Source organism: Brachyistius frenatus, unplaced genomic scaffold (assembly GCF_029030835.1).
Source record: "Brachyistius frenatus isolate BFR_SWC_R1_liver_20210118 unplaced genomic scaffold, ASM2903083v1 Contig_58, whole genome shotgun sequence".
Classification (NCBI taxonomy): Eukaryota; Metazoa; Chordata; class Actinopteri; family Embiotocidae; genus Brachyistius; species Brachyistius frenatus.
In genome coordinates, this window is record NW_027210657.1 from 2,182,586 (window position 1) to 2,195,051 (window position 12,466).

At 40.1% G+C, this 12,466-nt stretch overlaps 1 protein-coding gene and 1 long non-coding RNA gene across 2 annotated transcripts; one reads left to right on the forward strand and one right to left on the reverse strand.

The window, feature by feature from the left end:
• Positions 1-84: 84 nt before the first annotated feature.
• Positions 85-5,282, reverse strand: lysmd2 (LysM, putative peptidoglycan-binding, domain containing 2). The gene is made up of 3 exons (XM_069705717.1): positions 5,037-5,282; positions 4,114-4,460; positions 85-922 (listed from the first exon to the last, which is right to left on the reverse strand). Exons 1-3 carry the CDS (start codon positions 5,280-5,282, stop codon positions 874-876), a joined length of 642 nt encoding a protein of 213 aa, XP_069561818.1. The 3' UTR covers positions 85-873.
• A 30-nt stretch (positions 5,283-5,312) lies between these two features.
• LOC138625051 (uncharacterized) lies at positions 5,313-12,203 on the forward strand. The gene is made up of 3 exons (XR_011311203.1): positions 5,313-5,403; positions 7,322-7,385; positions 11,908-12,203. It is a non-coding gene; the product is annotated as an uncharacterized lncRNA (long non-coding RNA).
• Positions 12,204-12,466: the final 263 nt, after the last annotated feature.

Sequence of the window (12,466 nt, forward strand, 5' to 3'; positions counted from 1 at the left end):
ACTGTGATCATCACGCAGCGCTGAGAACGCACCAAAACTGACATCCACATGACCAGAAGTAACCAAATAATTGACTTCTTCATGTCTGGCTTAAATACATATTTATTCTCCCCAAATAAAACCAACAGAATTTAAAAGCACAATAAAACAGCTGTTACAGACAGTTCTGCACACACATAAATAATGCATTCACACTTCAAAAATAGAGCAGTCCCTTGTTCCCCAAAAAAAAAAAAAAAAAAAAAAAAAGCATTTATGAGGCAAATGAAAAGGTGGTCAAAGGCTCGAGTCCATCCGCTGCCTCTGTTTGGGGTGAGCTCATACAGGTAAACACTGATGAGGAAGGCCTGGATATACTTTCCGATGATCCTATTCTAGGAGGAGATTTAGAACATCAGAAGCGGTTAGCAAGTCTAACAAGCTAATCCTTCTGGAGTTACTTAGCGCACGTGTGTGTGTGTGTGTGTGTGCGCGTGCGTGCGTGTGTGCGTGTGTGTGTGTGTGCGCGTGTGTGTGTGTGAACATAAGCAGCAGGTGGTTTCTGTACAGCAGCTTCACACAAGCATATGATGAGTGGATGGGCACGTGTGCTCCGATGCTCCTTATGCAAGTTGCACAGTCACTGTTCAAAATAATAATAATAATAATAATAATAATAATATACATATGAAATCCATTTCAATAATAAATAAAAAAAAAGGCAAACATGACACTTGTTCAACATGGTCTGGTAAACACAAAAAGGAAAAGAAAAAAAAACGGAAGGAGGTTGTGGTAGTGTGTGTGTGTGTGTGTGTGTGTGTGTGTGTGTGTGTGTGTGTGTGTGTGTATATGTGTGTCCGAGTCGGGGCTTCAGGTAAACAGACGGGTCCCTTATATCTCCTGGTATGACGTCGTGGGGGCCATGTAGTCCTCATTCCTCCTGCAAATGAGAAAAACAAGCTTTACTCAGATGTTGTCCGCAGTGGCAACACTTTCAGTATGATTGCACACACGCACACGCACACACACACACACACACACACACGCTTTAACTGCTGTCCTCTCTGTCTCCCTCTGCTTTCCTGATCACCACAGTGTCCCTGTGAGAGTGTGAATAATGGATGAGGCTAACCAAGCAGCCGTATTGTTCGTATTGCTCGGCCACAGGTGAAGGTTCACCTGTTCAGAAAAGGGCCCGTCGGTACAAAACATTCTGTCCAGTCCTGGGATTCATCATATGTATAACTTTTTTTTCTTTCTTTAAACGCTCTATTAGAAAATCCGCTTCAGAAGTGCGAGCAATCACACATTGTTTCATTGGAACAAAAATGTTTTCTCAGAAGCTATTTAGCTGCAGTGTAGCTTTGAGAATAACAACTAGATGTCAACAGAGGATGCAGAGAAAAGTTTAACTTTGAAGGCAGGAGGCTAAAAGAAGGATAGAGAAGTGGGTAAAAAAAAAAAAAACATCCAGAGGGAGGACAGGATCGATCGTTTACACCAAAAAGAACTCGCTATCGATTTCTCAGTACAACTTGGTCTTGAAAGAAGCCTTTGTGGAAAAAGCAAACTGGTGCAATATTTTCCAGAGTTACAGTATTTTTTTTTTTTTTTTATCCTTGTGATGCAATGAAGAGCAAACCTGTTTAATGCCACAAAAACACCACTGTTTATAACCACCTTTAAACAAATCATGCGCTTCACTAAGTCTATTCAACAGATCTATTTTTTTTTTTTTAATCAATCTAAATTTTCTGAAAACTCTGGTTTTGGTCTTGGTCCAAGTAACAAGTGTGATACTTTTTATTTTTCTCTTATTTACTGCAAAGCGTTTTCTATGACCTGTGGAACATCTTTTATACCTGGATTTATCTTATTTTGTCCCGAGATATTTAAAGACCACACTTCAGCATGTAATTTCAAACTTGGTGTACTTTACTATTAACTTGTTCGGACTCATAAATAAATTGGGACTTGCTTCCTGCATCTAACTGTGCTCTGTGCCTCTAAGGTTTTTTTTTGTGGTTTTTTGTTTTGTTTTATAATCACCCCACTGTCCTTCCCCTCATCATCTTGGTTTAAAAAGTGCTGAATAAATAATTACTAATTACTTACTGTTAAAGTAAGTGTTAGGAAGGATGTCACAGTACTTATTGAGTTTGTTCAATTATGTGGCTACATTTTCAACTTGAAGAATCTTTGTTTTCCAAATAGTGATAAATGATATGACACAGATGATGTGAAGTCCTCTAAAGGAAGAAGCGTCAAACATTCGACTGTTCCCCACAGTTTAGCTTAAGGTGTTTGTGGGGTTTTTTTCACCTTCTGCAGGAAGTGAAAGAGGAGTGCGGTCTGTGTTTGCCGTGGGACTGTGTGGAAACAACGGAGTGCGCCTCTGTTTGTCCAAACACACTGCAGCTCTACAGACGAGCCTTTTATGTGCCTGGAGTCAAAGGCAGAGGTGAGCACAAAGCTCAGCTGGTAGGTAAACATTTAAGGAGAAGTATTAAAAAAACCAAAAAAAAAACCCTCTTGTCTACTCAAGGCTCGTGCTTTAGTACAACAAAGCACAGGCCTGGAGTTCCTCATTAAAAAACGAAATCAGTGGGTGCTGAGTGAAAAGAAAAAAAAAAAAACGTAAAAATAAAACACTTGAGATAATGGTGTCTTGATACAGCGACAGACAATCTTCTCACATCTAGGGAGGAGTTTAAACGTAGATACTGTAAATATATAATAAAAGACAGTCATTTAAGGAAGCTGGGATCTAGTAAGTACTACGCACACTTCAAGTAGAGCATCAAATATGGGAGGATCAAAATGAAGAGGATGGAAATTAAGGTTTTACAACAAAACTGTCCGAAAATATGAAGAGATGAGAGAGAAGCTGAAGGCAGGAGGATGAAAGAGTAATTTTAAGGGCTTCAAATCTAGTTAGTCGTGTAATTTTCCATTTTTTTATATTTTGTCTTAAGAATTTTTTTCTTACTTATTTTGATGAAATTGTTGAATACGAGACCGTATTAGAACATCAAATCAAAATTAATTTGACAGCACGCAGCAAATTCTACATTTTATGAATTAAATATACTTGATAAAACTGGATATCTTAAAGCTCTATAAAATGTTCTTACAGTCTATGTATATAATGGACAGTTGAACTGGGGCAACTGCTGAAACCGTGAGGTAATGTTTCCCTGACAACAACAGCTGGGCTACTATCCACCCTGAAAACATAATAATATGAGCAAAACACTTTTAAAAGAGCCTGCAGAGGAAAAACAGCGCGCGTGTCTGTAGAGGAATCAGCTGCAGCGTGACTCAGTCCGCACCGACCTGATAGCACCAGCACAGCCTTTCTATGAATGAGCGTATGCCAGGCGTCCACTACGACTTCGCCGCTGAGGTAACGTGAAAGCAGCTCTCCGTCTCGAGCTGCAGTGTCAGGAAGACATGCACGGGCCTGATTCAGCAAGCCAGAGCTCCTGTTAAATACCTGACGCGTACTGCAGCGGATTGGCAAAAACCCTGATTCCTGTCTTCGATCCTCCTTCTGCGGGAACATGTTCAGGCTCTGCTCCTCTCCTGCTGACTGGGACGTCTGACAATCACCGGCTGAGCTCAAACACCACAGTCCGGCCACCTTTTTCCTACAAGCGCCGCGAGGCAAACGCTCCCATAGTCGTATTGCGAGTCTACGAGCCCCATCTGCTTTTGGGGGAAGGGACAAAACTCAAGACACAAACCCATCTGGATTAAATGCCAATTTATAAATCTATCCTGTCTTCTACACTATCGGGCACCTCGAACAGGCAGAAAAACACGACTCGGTGTTTGTGATTATTCATTCGTCAACACCAAAGCAAGAAACTGCAGTTTGCTGCCGACAGGTGTCCTTGAAGCAAAAGTCAGCCCTCACGCCCAGAATAAAAACAATCTGATTGGATGCCAATACTCATCAAGCACAAGTCTGATTGTGACATTGAAGAACACGAGGGTGACTTATTTTATGTAGTCAAATTTAGATTAGAAACAACAGGCCCTGAGAGTTCACAGGCTGATGTCAAAGATTGTTATCGACAACAAAGATAAAGGAAGCAGCCGTTGGCCGTGCGTTGTGCAGCACCTCACCTTACTTCCTCTTCTTTCAGCTTGCGTGCAGCCTGCTTTGACTGTTTAATTTGCAAGTCCAGTCTGTGTAAGAAGTCTTTGGCTGACAGCTCCTCTGGTTGAGGCTGGGGAGCCGGGGAGTCCTCGGGGGGCGGGGAGGAGGGCGGCGAGGGTCCCTCGATATCCTGCGTCATAATACAAGGTGTGTCCGTCTCCTGGCATGCCGTCTCGCCGTCCCCGTCAGGAGACTCCAGAGACAGTCCGTTAAATATGTAGCGCTTTTCCGTCACCACGGGGATGTTGAGGCTGTTCTTCAAGAAGATGCAGTCATTGCTGAACAGCTTGTTGGCTCTCTTGACTTGCTCCATCTGGTTGTCAGGGTGACAACAAAAAGAAGAGTGTTGAAATAGCAGAATTTCTAAGATTAACCACATTCCTCGGTCTGATTACACCTACTTCAACTTTATAATCCCTTTATAACTTTCTAGACACATAAGGCAAGCAGTAGTCTACTTCTAGGAAGTATTATAACTCTGTGGCATCACTTTTCTTTTGTCCACTGAGTTTTTACTTTACGCGCAATCTTGTCTGTAGCAACCGGAAAGGATGTGAAATGGATGTGTCGGGTCACAGCTCCTTCCTGCAGGCCTCCAGCTTGCTGGCTGAAACAAGATGCCAAGCAGCTGTGGATGGTGCAGCACCACGTCTATTATACTGACTGCTCATAGGCTTTAATGGGACATTTCTAGGTTCAGGTTTCTGAGTCTATTGCTTGACATTTAAGGGCAATCAAACCGTGGTGTGGAGACACACGAGGGGACACAGGAGTAAACCTGTCACCTCCACACAAAAGCGAACTGCTGTTTCCTGTTTAGATCTTCTTGTCAAGGTACAACTCAAAGCTTAAACTAACCCCGCGGACTGTGGGTGAGCAGCGACCTTACCGTGACTCCGTATTTGAGAGCAATCCCCTGCAGAGTATCGCTGTCTGTAACCCGATGCTCGATGTATTTCTCCCCCAGAGAGGCAGTGACGCTGGCCGTGCTTCCGTACGAGCGGATCTTGGTCCGAGCCAGGCTCTGGGACAGTTCGCTCTCTGACTCGGAACCGGACCGGGACCGAGGGAAGATGGGCTGGGCGAATCGTCCACCTCCATCCCGCATCGGCAGGACGGGCGAGAACTCCGCCATCTTCTCGAATAAACAAAGAGCCCGGGTGCCTCAGCTTCTTTCAACGCTGCACTTGACTCGCTGCAATAAAGGAGTTGGTTGGTTGGTTTAGGCGGCATGGAGGTTCCCATCCCGGGGCATGGTGAGCAAGTCGACCCGGGGGATAAGAGACATGTTTCGGGGACCGCTACCTCACGGCTCTCTTTTGTCATACACCCATTACGCTGACGTAAATACGTAAGCCACGTTGAAACGTCCAGGAGGAACAACAATTATACAATTTCCGGTCATATTTTCAAATTACTTTGCAGTACCTCAGACTATACGACTGGAAAGGTATTTGATAACCTTGTGACAATGCGTTATAAATATATAGAGTAAAACTAGATGTATATCGTGTTTCAACGTCGTGTATTATTGAAAGCTGATAACTTCCAGTCAGCTGCTTCCTGTTGTTGTTGGTTAACTTTTTTCAACAGTCAATAAGGACAATATTTAAAAAAAAAAAAAAAAAAAGGGACATAAGCGAAATTAAAACCCCAAAACCGTTTAAAATGTATGACAATAAGTATCTATATTTGTTCACATTTCTTGGCCAGTTGTGAGGCAGCTAAGTAGCTCATTTTAAACAGCTGGATGAAGCCAAGTCATTAAATTTGTGGTTACCAATCACAAGGAAATACATGATGATATTTTATTAATTCGTCACTCCAGAAAAGTCAGACATGCAGAACACTGTGAGTCATCAGCAAGGTGCGGTTTATGTGCAATCCAAGTATGGAAATAGAAATGTTCACCCAGTGAGAAAATGGATTACAGGCTGGATAAAGTGGGCACCAGACCTCCAAAGGCCCCCCAAGGAACCAGGTTCCCTGGGATTTAAATAAGTACTATTTTATTTATCAGTACAACTAAATCACAGTTACTGTTGGTGGGACCAACACCTAAAACAACTGGTTGAAACTCCCAACTTGTAGTTTAAAAATCTAGTTTTAAAGCCGTCGTTGATTCTGTCTATATTTGCACCCACATGGTTGGATTTTATTAAATAAATTTAGCATGATCACTAATTGTAGCACAGGTGTTGGGAACCAGTTGTGCTAGTTATACTTCTACCAAATTAAACATTGTAAAATAGTCACTAAAAAATAAATAAATAAAAGTAAAATAGTCACTCATTTATTGGCTGCAGTAAAAAAAAAAAAAAAAGGCCCAGAGTCTGAAGTCTGAGGTTGAACTATTTAACCTACTTTTCTTGTGTACGTAGTACTCTTCAAGAATACACTATATCACAAAAACGAAGAACTGGAGAGGTATTTCACAGTGAGTGGAAACATTCAGCAGGTCCTTGTGACTACTGACCACTGCATGTGACATGTGGAGCCAATGCTGTTGGCTGCCAGCTGTTAGAGGAACCTGCCTGATAGTCCCATGACCAATCATGCTTGAAAACAACAGGTTTTCCATTATCACCACATGGCAAAAGCTATAAAAAAATTAAAAAAAATACATTTGGGATTTTCCCATGCTGGGAAGTGTTGAAGTCTGCTTAATGAGGGAAATATTTTCTGTATGCCCCGCAATCATTGTGACATCAGTTACACAAAGAAAATATTCCGTTATTTCGTGGAAAGGAAGTATAAAATTGAGATGATATAGTTACAGCAAAAAGACCCAAATATGCAAATGCTTGATTTCTTATCAAACATGTTTATATTCCTACAGTTCACCTAAAGTATAATGAATAAGGTATTTAATTTAATATGAAAATGTCTGTTTCAATTTGTAATGATCTGGAACCCTGGAGTGCATGTGGCCTTTTTTCAATCTGAGTTCAAATGACTGTTCTTCTGATCTAGTATACATTTTATAACACAATAAAGTACATTTTATCATTAATTTAATAGTTGCACTGAGAATGTCAACTTTTCATTTCATTAATGTTTTCTTTGTATGGCATGATAACAGCAACTAAAAATTAGTTTTTGTGCCATAAAATCTCTATTATCTCCTGATTTTTTTAAAATTTTCACTGAAAACGTGTGTCTGCTTATTTGAAGATATCAAGCTGCAGCCTGCGTGTGGGTCCATCCTGTGAGGATGCTGTAAACAGAGGAGCAGCAGGTCAGTTCGTGGTTGCAGAAAAGCAAATTAAAGACCATGAAGGAACAAGAAGATAAATCCCAGTTAAATTGGCATGTTATGTCTGTGAACTTGTGTGAGGACAGAAGTCTTCTCATCATGTATTCATTACTGGATGGTAGCTGGTGTCAATTTTCATTGCCTCCTGTCCCTGTCGTCTGTCCGCTCTGTACAGTTTAATGATTATTCACGAACCAGGATGGTAGTAAATTCTCTGAAGTGGTTTATCAGATTTGTGTTGGGAAGATAGTCGAGGTACTTGTCCTAATATAATGCTGGCAGTGAAAAGCAGTGATAATACAAACATTGTTAACATATTAAGGAATTCATATGTAGTGGTAGTGAAAGGTAGTAATATGTTATTTAACAGGAATACAAAGGCTCCAGGTGCTGATTTGGGATGCACAGGTTGCACATCTATGACATTTAATTCACTGAGGGACAAATACTGGGAGGCAACAAGTGGATTCATGATCTCTGAATGATTAATTTATTCAATTAGTCTCTCTTGGTTATAGATGATGCTGCAGTAATCTCTCTGTTTGACATATTCGAATGGAAATCAGCTTATTAGACTTATGTAAGAATACAGAGAATAGGGAGCTCAACGCAAGCGAGATCTGAAGCGCTCCAAATCCTGCCCCAATAGTCTGCTGTACATTTTAATTATGAGAAAACGATCTCATAATCAGGATCAGGAATGGAAGTGTGTATCAGAAGCATTTGATTAAGGATATTTAATTATGACCAAAATGTAAATATAGGCCAAAAAAATGAGGATTAATTTTCAGCACTAAGTACATGCATACTCAGTGGATGCATGCGTTGGGACACTGCATTAAATCTGGATCCCAGTATTTCCTGCACGCTTTTAGAGAACCACAAACAAAGAAGTCAGTGACTTCCCTCTCTCACGAACAGTTTGAATTATAAAATCATTTCGGTTCCTCGCCCATATTTTCATTCCCTATTTTTGACTTAATCATAAAATTGCTTTGAGTGTGTGTGTGTGTGTGTGTGTGTGTGTGTGTGTGTGTGTGTGTGTGTGTGTGTGTGTGTGTGTGTGTGTGTGTGTGTGTGTGTGTGTGTGTGTGTGTGTGTGTGCGTGTTTGATTCATGAATAACGAAATAACGTATGATTTTCTTAATGTTTTGTTTGGCATATCATCCGTGATCCTGTGTGTTTTTTTTTCAGCAAGTCTTATGACCTGTGCCAAAGGTTCTTCTCTTCTTCTAACACGTTTTTTTTTTTTTTAATCACTTGCAAATTAGGTTTTAAAATGGAGGGCATGGAGAGTTGTTTAAAGAGCACCTAAAGTCTGCAACATGTTCCAGTGAGTGATTGTTGCATGTATGAATAAAACCTTTACTTTTAGCCACTTTGCCGATGGGCTATGTCTAATTTTTGATTTTCAGTGAGATATTGGATCATTTGAGCATTTATTGAAATGAAACAATGTGAGAAGTCTAGAGGGAAAAAAATTCCCTATTAACAACTCACAGACATCTGAAATGGGACTCTGACTACACACTGATTTCTGTAAGATGTCAGAAGACAATAAGGTTGGAAACAATAACCATGTGTTGAACTCAAAAAAAACCTTTTGGATCTGAAAAGTAACTAAAGCTGCCAAATAAATGTAGTGGAGTAAAAATGACAATATTTCCATCTGAAATGTGGTGGAGTCAAATGGAAATACTCAAGTCTAGAAATAGGCTACATCAAAATCGTACTTTAAGAGCTTGACCACATGTGCTTAGTAGGATTTGGATTACTTGGCATTGCCCTCTCCTTCTCTTATACGTTAAAAAAAAACCAAAGAAGACAAAGGCAGGACAACAGGAGGGTGGAGAAGTAATAGCAGCGAGTTATCTGTCACCGTGTAACCATGACGACAATCTCTCTGGCCGCTTCCTGATCCAACTTCACCCATACAGCTCTGAGGGAAGAGGATATTGAAATTAGTGAAATATCACTCTCGCTATCCAGCAATATTAATTTATTTAGCAGGAATTCAAGTTTTATGGTGTTACGAGGGGACTGAAGTTGATTTGGAGTATTTCTGTTCCAATTATACATAAGTAGTTTTAAAGTTTACAACTGTTAAAGTAGCCTAACATATTGCTGTCTAAAGATTACTGTAAAATAAAATGTATGCATCTACACAACACAGAAAACATGTTGAATATGAGACACCTTCAAACTATAGATCTCTACTGACTCCTACTGGTCACTTTTGGAATTGCATCAATGCCAAGTGCCTAATATTTTCAACCACCAGATGGTACAAGTGAATTACCGGTCAGTCCTGCAACTTTTTGAAACACACAAATCAAGTGAAATAATGTTACTCTGAAAATGTAATAATGCTTTAGAGTTCAGAAATCATATAGAAGCACACATTTTATAATAAATGCTTTCCAGAGTGTCCTTTTACAAGAGCGTGAGCCTCCTTGTTGGTTTGGTTGGATTTGGTTGTCTGGACTCTGTTTTAGAGGGTTGTTTATCCAAAAATATGTAAAACGGTTTAATTAACCATAGCAGACCCATAATAGGTTTCAATCTGATACTGAGGAATTCATAACTACAGAAATTGACCCATTATGGAGTGGAAAGTTAGTGGTTTTGACACCCAAATGGTTCTTTGAAATTGTACAGTTTTTATTGCAACCCAGCCATTGCTCTCAAGCACTGCTCATAATTAATTTTCCACTCTGAGCAGGAATTTTGAAATGAAAGGCAGTTTCACTCGGCAGAATGTGCTTAACGTTATGAGCCTGAGATAACTTACTATTTTTAACACAAAAGGGAGGAAAATGAACGCCGTTGCCTTGGCGGCCGTTTAACAGAGGTGTTAACATTTAAGACCGGATACACTTTTTTTATTCATAAGAGTTATATGTTCACTGAGCTTAAATTTGAGTTCTTTAATAGAGAAGTAACAGTATTCCCACCATCACATCTTACATAAACAGTGATCGACCTGACTTTTCTTATTTTTAGGCCAGAGATAGACTGAATTAAGCAGCTGCATGTTCAGGCTTAGACAGATTGGATCAAACACACGAAAAAAACCAGATGTTGTTTATTTCTTCTCTCACTTCACTGTTTCTCAGTTATGACATAACCCTGTCAAGTATGAGGCCGTGCTTGGAGGACAACATCAATGCCCTCATTCTCCCGATAAACACGTCAGCTCGAACCTGGAGGGGCTTCAGCAAAGGAAATGAACAGGGTTTGAAATCTGATTGGAGCACACTGACTTATTATTGATGATTTGAATCTCTTCCTAAACTTTAAATGAGGGTGTACATTCGGTTTGTCGCCTGTTTTCCCCCCAAAATAAACACATTACAAGAGTCGTAGCACTTTATTCAATGAGAGCTTGAGTCCCTTCAGCTTGGCTGTTTGTGAACACAGCACAGTACGAGTGTCCTTCCCATTCTCTCATCTCCTTTGTAATCTGTGAGCCTTTTGTTCAAACCCACGAGGTCATGATAGAGAAGGACTCCTGAGAGTTTTGTTCTGAGCTGGCAGCGCAAACTGCACTTTTTCGGTCTTAGTCGTTAACTGCTCGTGTTCAGGTGATCACAACTATTGTTAAAAAAAAAATTAAATTAAAAAAAAACAAAACAAAAAAACGTGTAAAAGCTGGCAAAGCAAGAGAAGAAAGAAAAAAAGGCAGAGGGGTAAAGAAAATGAAGCCCCGGTAGCTTTAAGTGTTGTCAGACTACTACGTCAGCACGAACATTTTTGGACAAGTTCATGTCTGTAAATGTAAAACATCTGCTGCCTTTTTTTTATATCACTCCTGTTCATGTTAATGCTTGCCTGAATCACTGAGCAGTCTGCACCTGATCCAGCCGCCTCACCTCCAGTCAGACTGCCCTTGCCAATGTGTTAAAATGGTCAGGCCTGATGTGCACTGCAGTAAGACAAGTTTGAGTGAAGATCTCCTTTAAACGCGCAGTAGGTAAGATACAAGTCCTGTCTTGTAATACCACTTTGTATGTTAGGAGGCGATAGTGAGTCCCTGTAGCGGCTCTCAACTCAATTTTGGCAGTTTATTTGAATTTTGTGTATTTTCTTAGTTTGTCACGGGCTCTTTTTTTTTTTTCTTTTAATAAATGACGAGTGTAAAGTTAGATCATAGTATGGATCCAATTAGAAAATTATATTACAGTTTGCAATCTCTATTTTTAGCAAGACCAAAGCAGCAAGAAAACAACCATAAAAAAAAAAAAAACATACATCTACGCGATCCGCATGTTTTTCGGCATCGTTTGTGTTGTTTTTAGCCGTCCTAAAGATATGTTTTGAATTGCCCAAAAAAAAGGTCAGAAGGCTTGGTTTGTTTACTATGTAAAAATTGCCTCAGTTTGATAGCTAGCTGGTCACGTACGGTTGTTTCCTGACCAGGAAGAAAAAACATTGCTTGTTCAGCAATAAAGTTCATTCATTTGAAAATGTTAACTCTTGTCCTGCTTCTGTTTTTTTCAACAGTTTCAAATGTTACACTGCAGATACTTCTTCATGTTGGACTGTTGGCAGACTGGACGCTAGAGGGACTCATGTCGCCCCTTGAGGTGTGCAGAGGTATTACGAGATGGGACGGGTCAGGCTGGCTGGTCAGCATGCTAGATTCAGTTCATATCTGTGCAACACAAAACACAGACATCTTTGACTTAACGTCAACGATGTTATTTCTTCAGATTCTGATGAATGTGTTGTAGCTAACTTTTGAATGTTTCAAAGTAAAAGTCGTAAATATTGCACCTTTAAAGCTGCGTCTTCATCAAATGCCAAAGAATCCTCCGTTTTTCTTGAAGATGCTCATAACATCTTATTTATGACGGTGCTCTTTGAACATCAACATCAAACTAAAACATGGACCAGAAGCTTTTAGTTAGTCTATTTTTTGCACATGTGGAGGCTGTGCTTATTAATAGTCCTGGTCTGAGGGCAGAGTTGGACTGTACTTACATAAGAGGACAACTGTATATTTTACTCTCAGATTCTGATTCTAGGTTGGGATTTTTCCTCTGAAATGATGCCTTCTGGT

Excerpts from the sequence above, each read along its gene's own strand:
- lysmd2 (XM_069705717.1), bottom strand. The coding sequence starts at position 5,282 with ATGGCGGAGTTCTCGCCCGTCCTGCCGATGCGGGATGGAGGTGGACGA. Across the intron at positions 4,461-5,036 it reads CTCTCAAATACGGAGTCACG|ATGGAGCAAGTCAAGAGAGC; the intron begins GTAAGGTCGCTG and ends CCTGACAACCAG. Across the intron at positions 923-4,113 it reads CTGAAAGAAGAGGAAGTAAG|GAGGAATGAGGACTACATGG; the intron begins GTGAGGTGCTGC and ends TCTCATTTGCAG.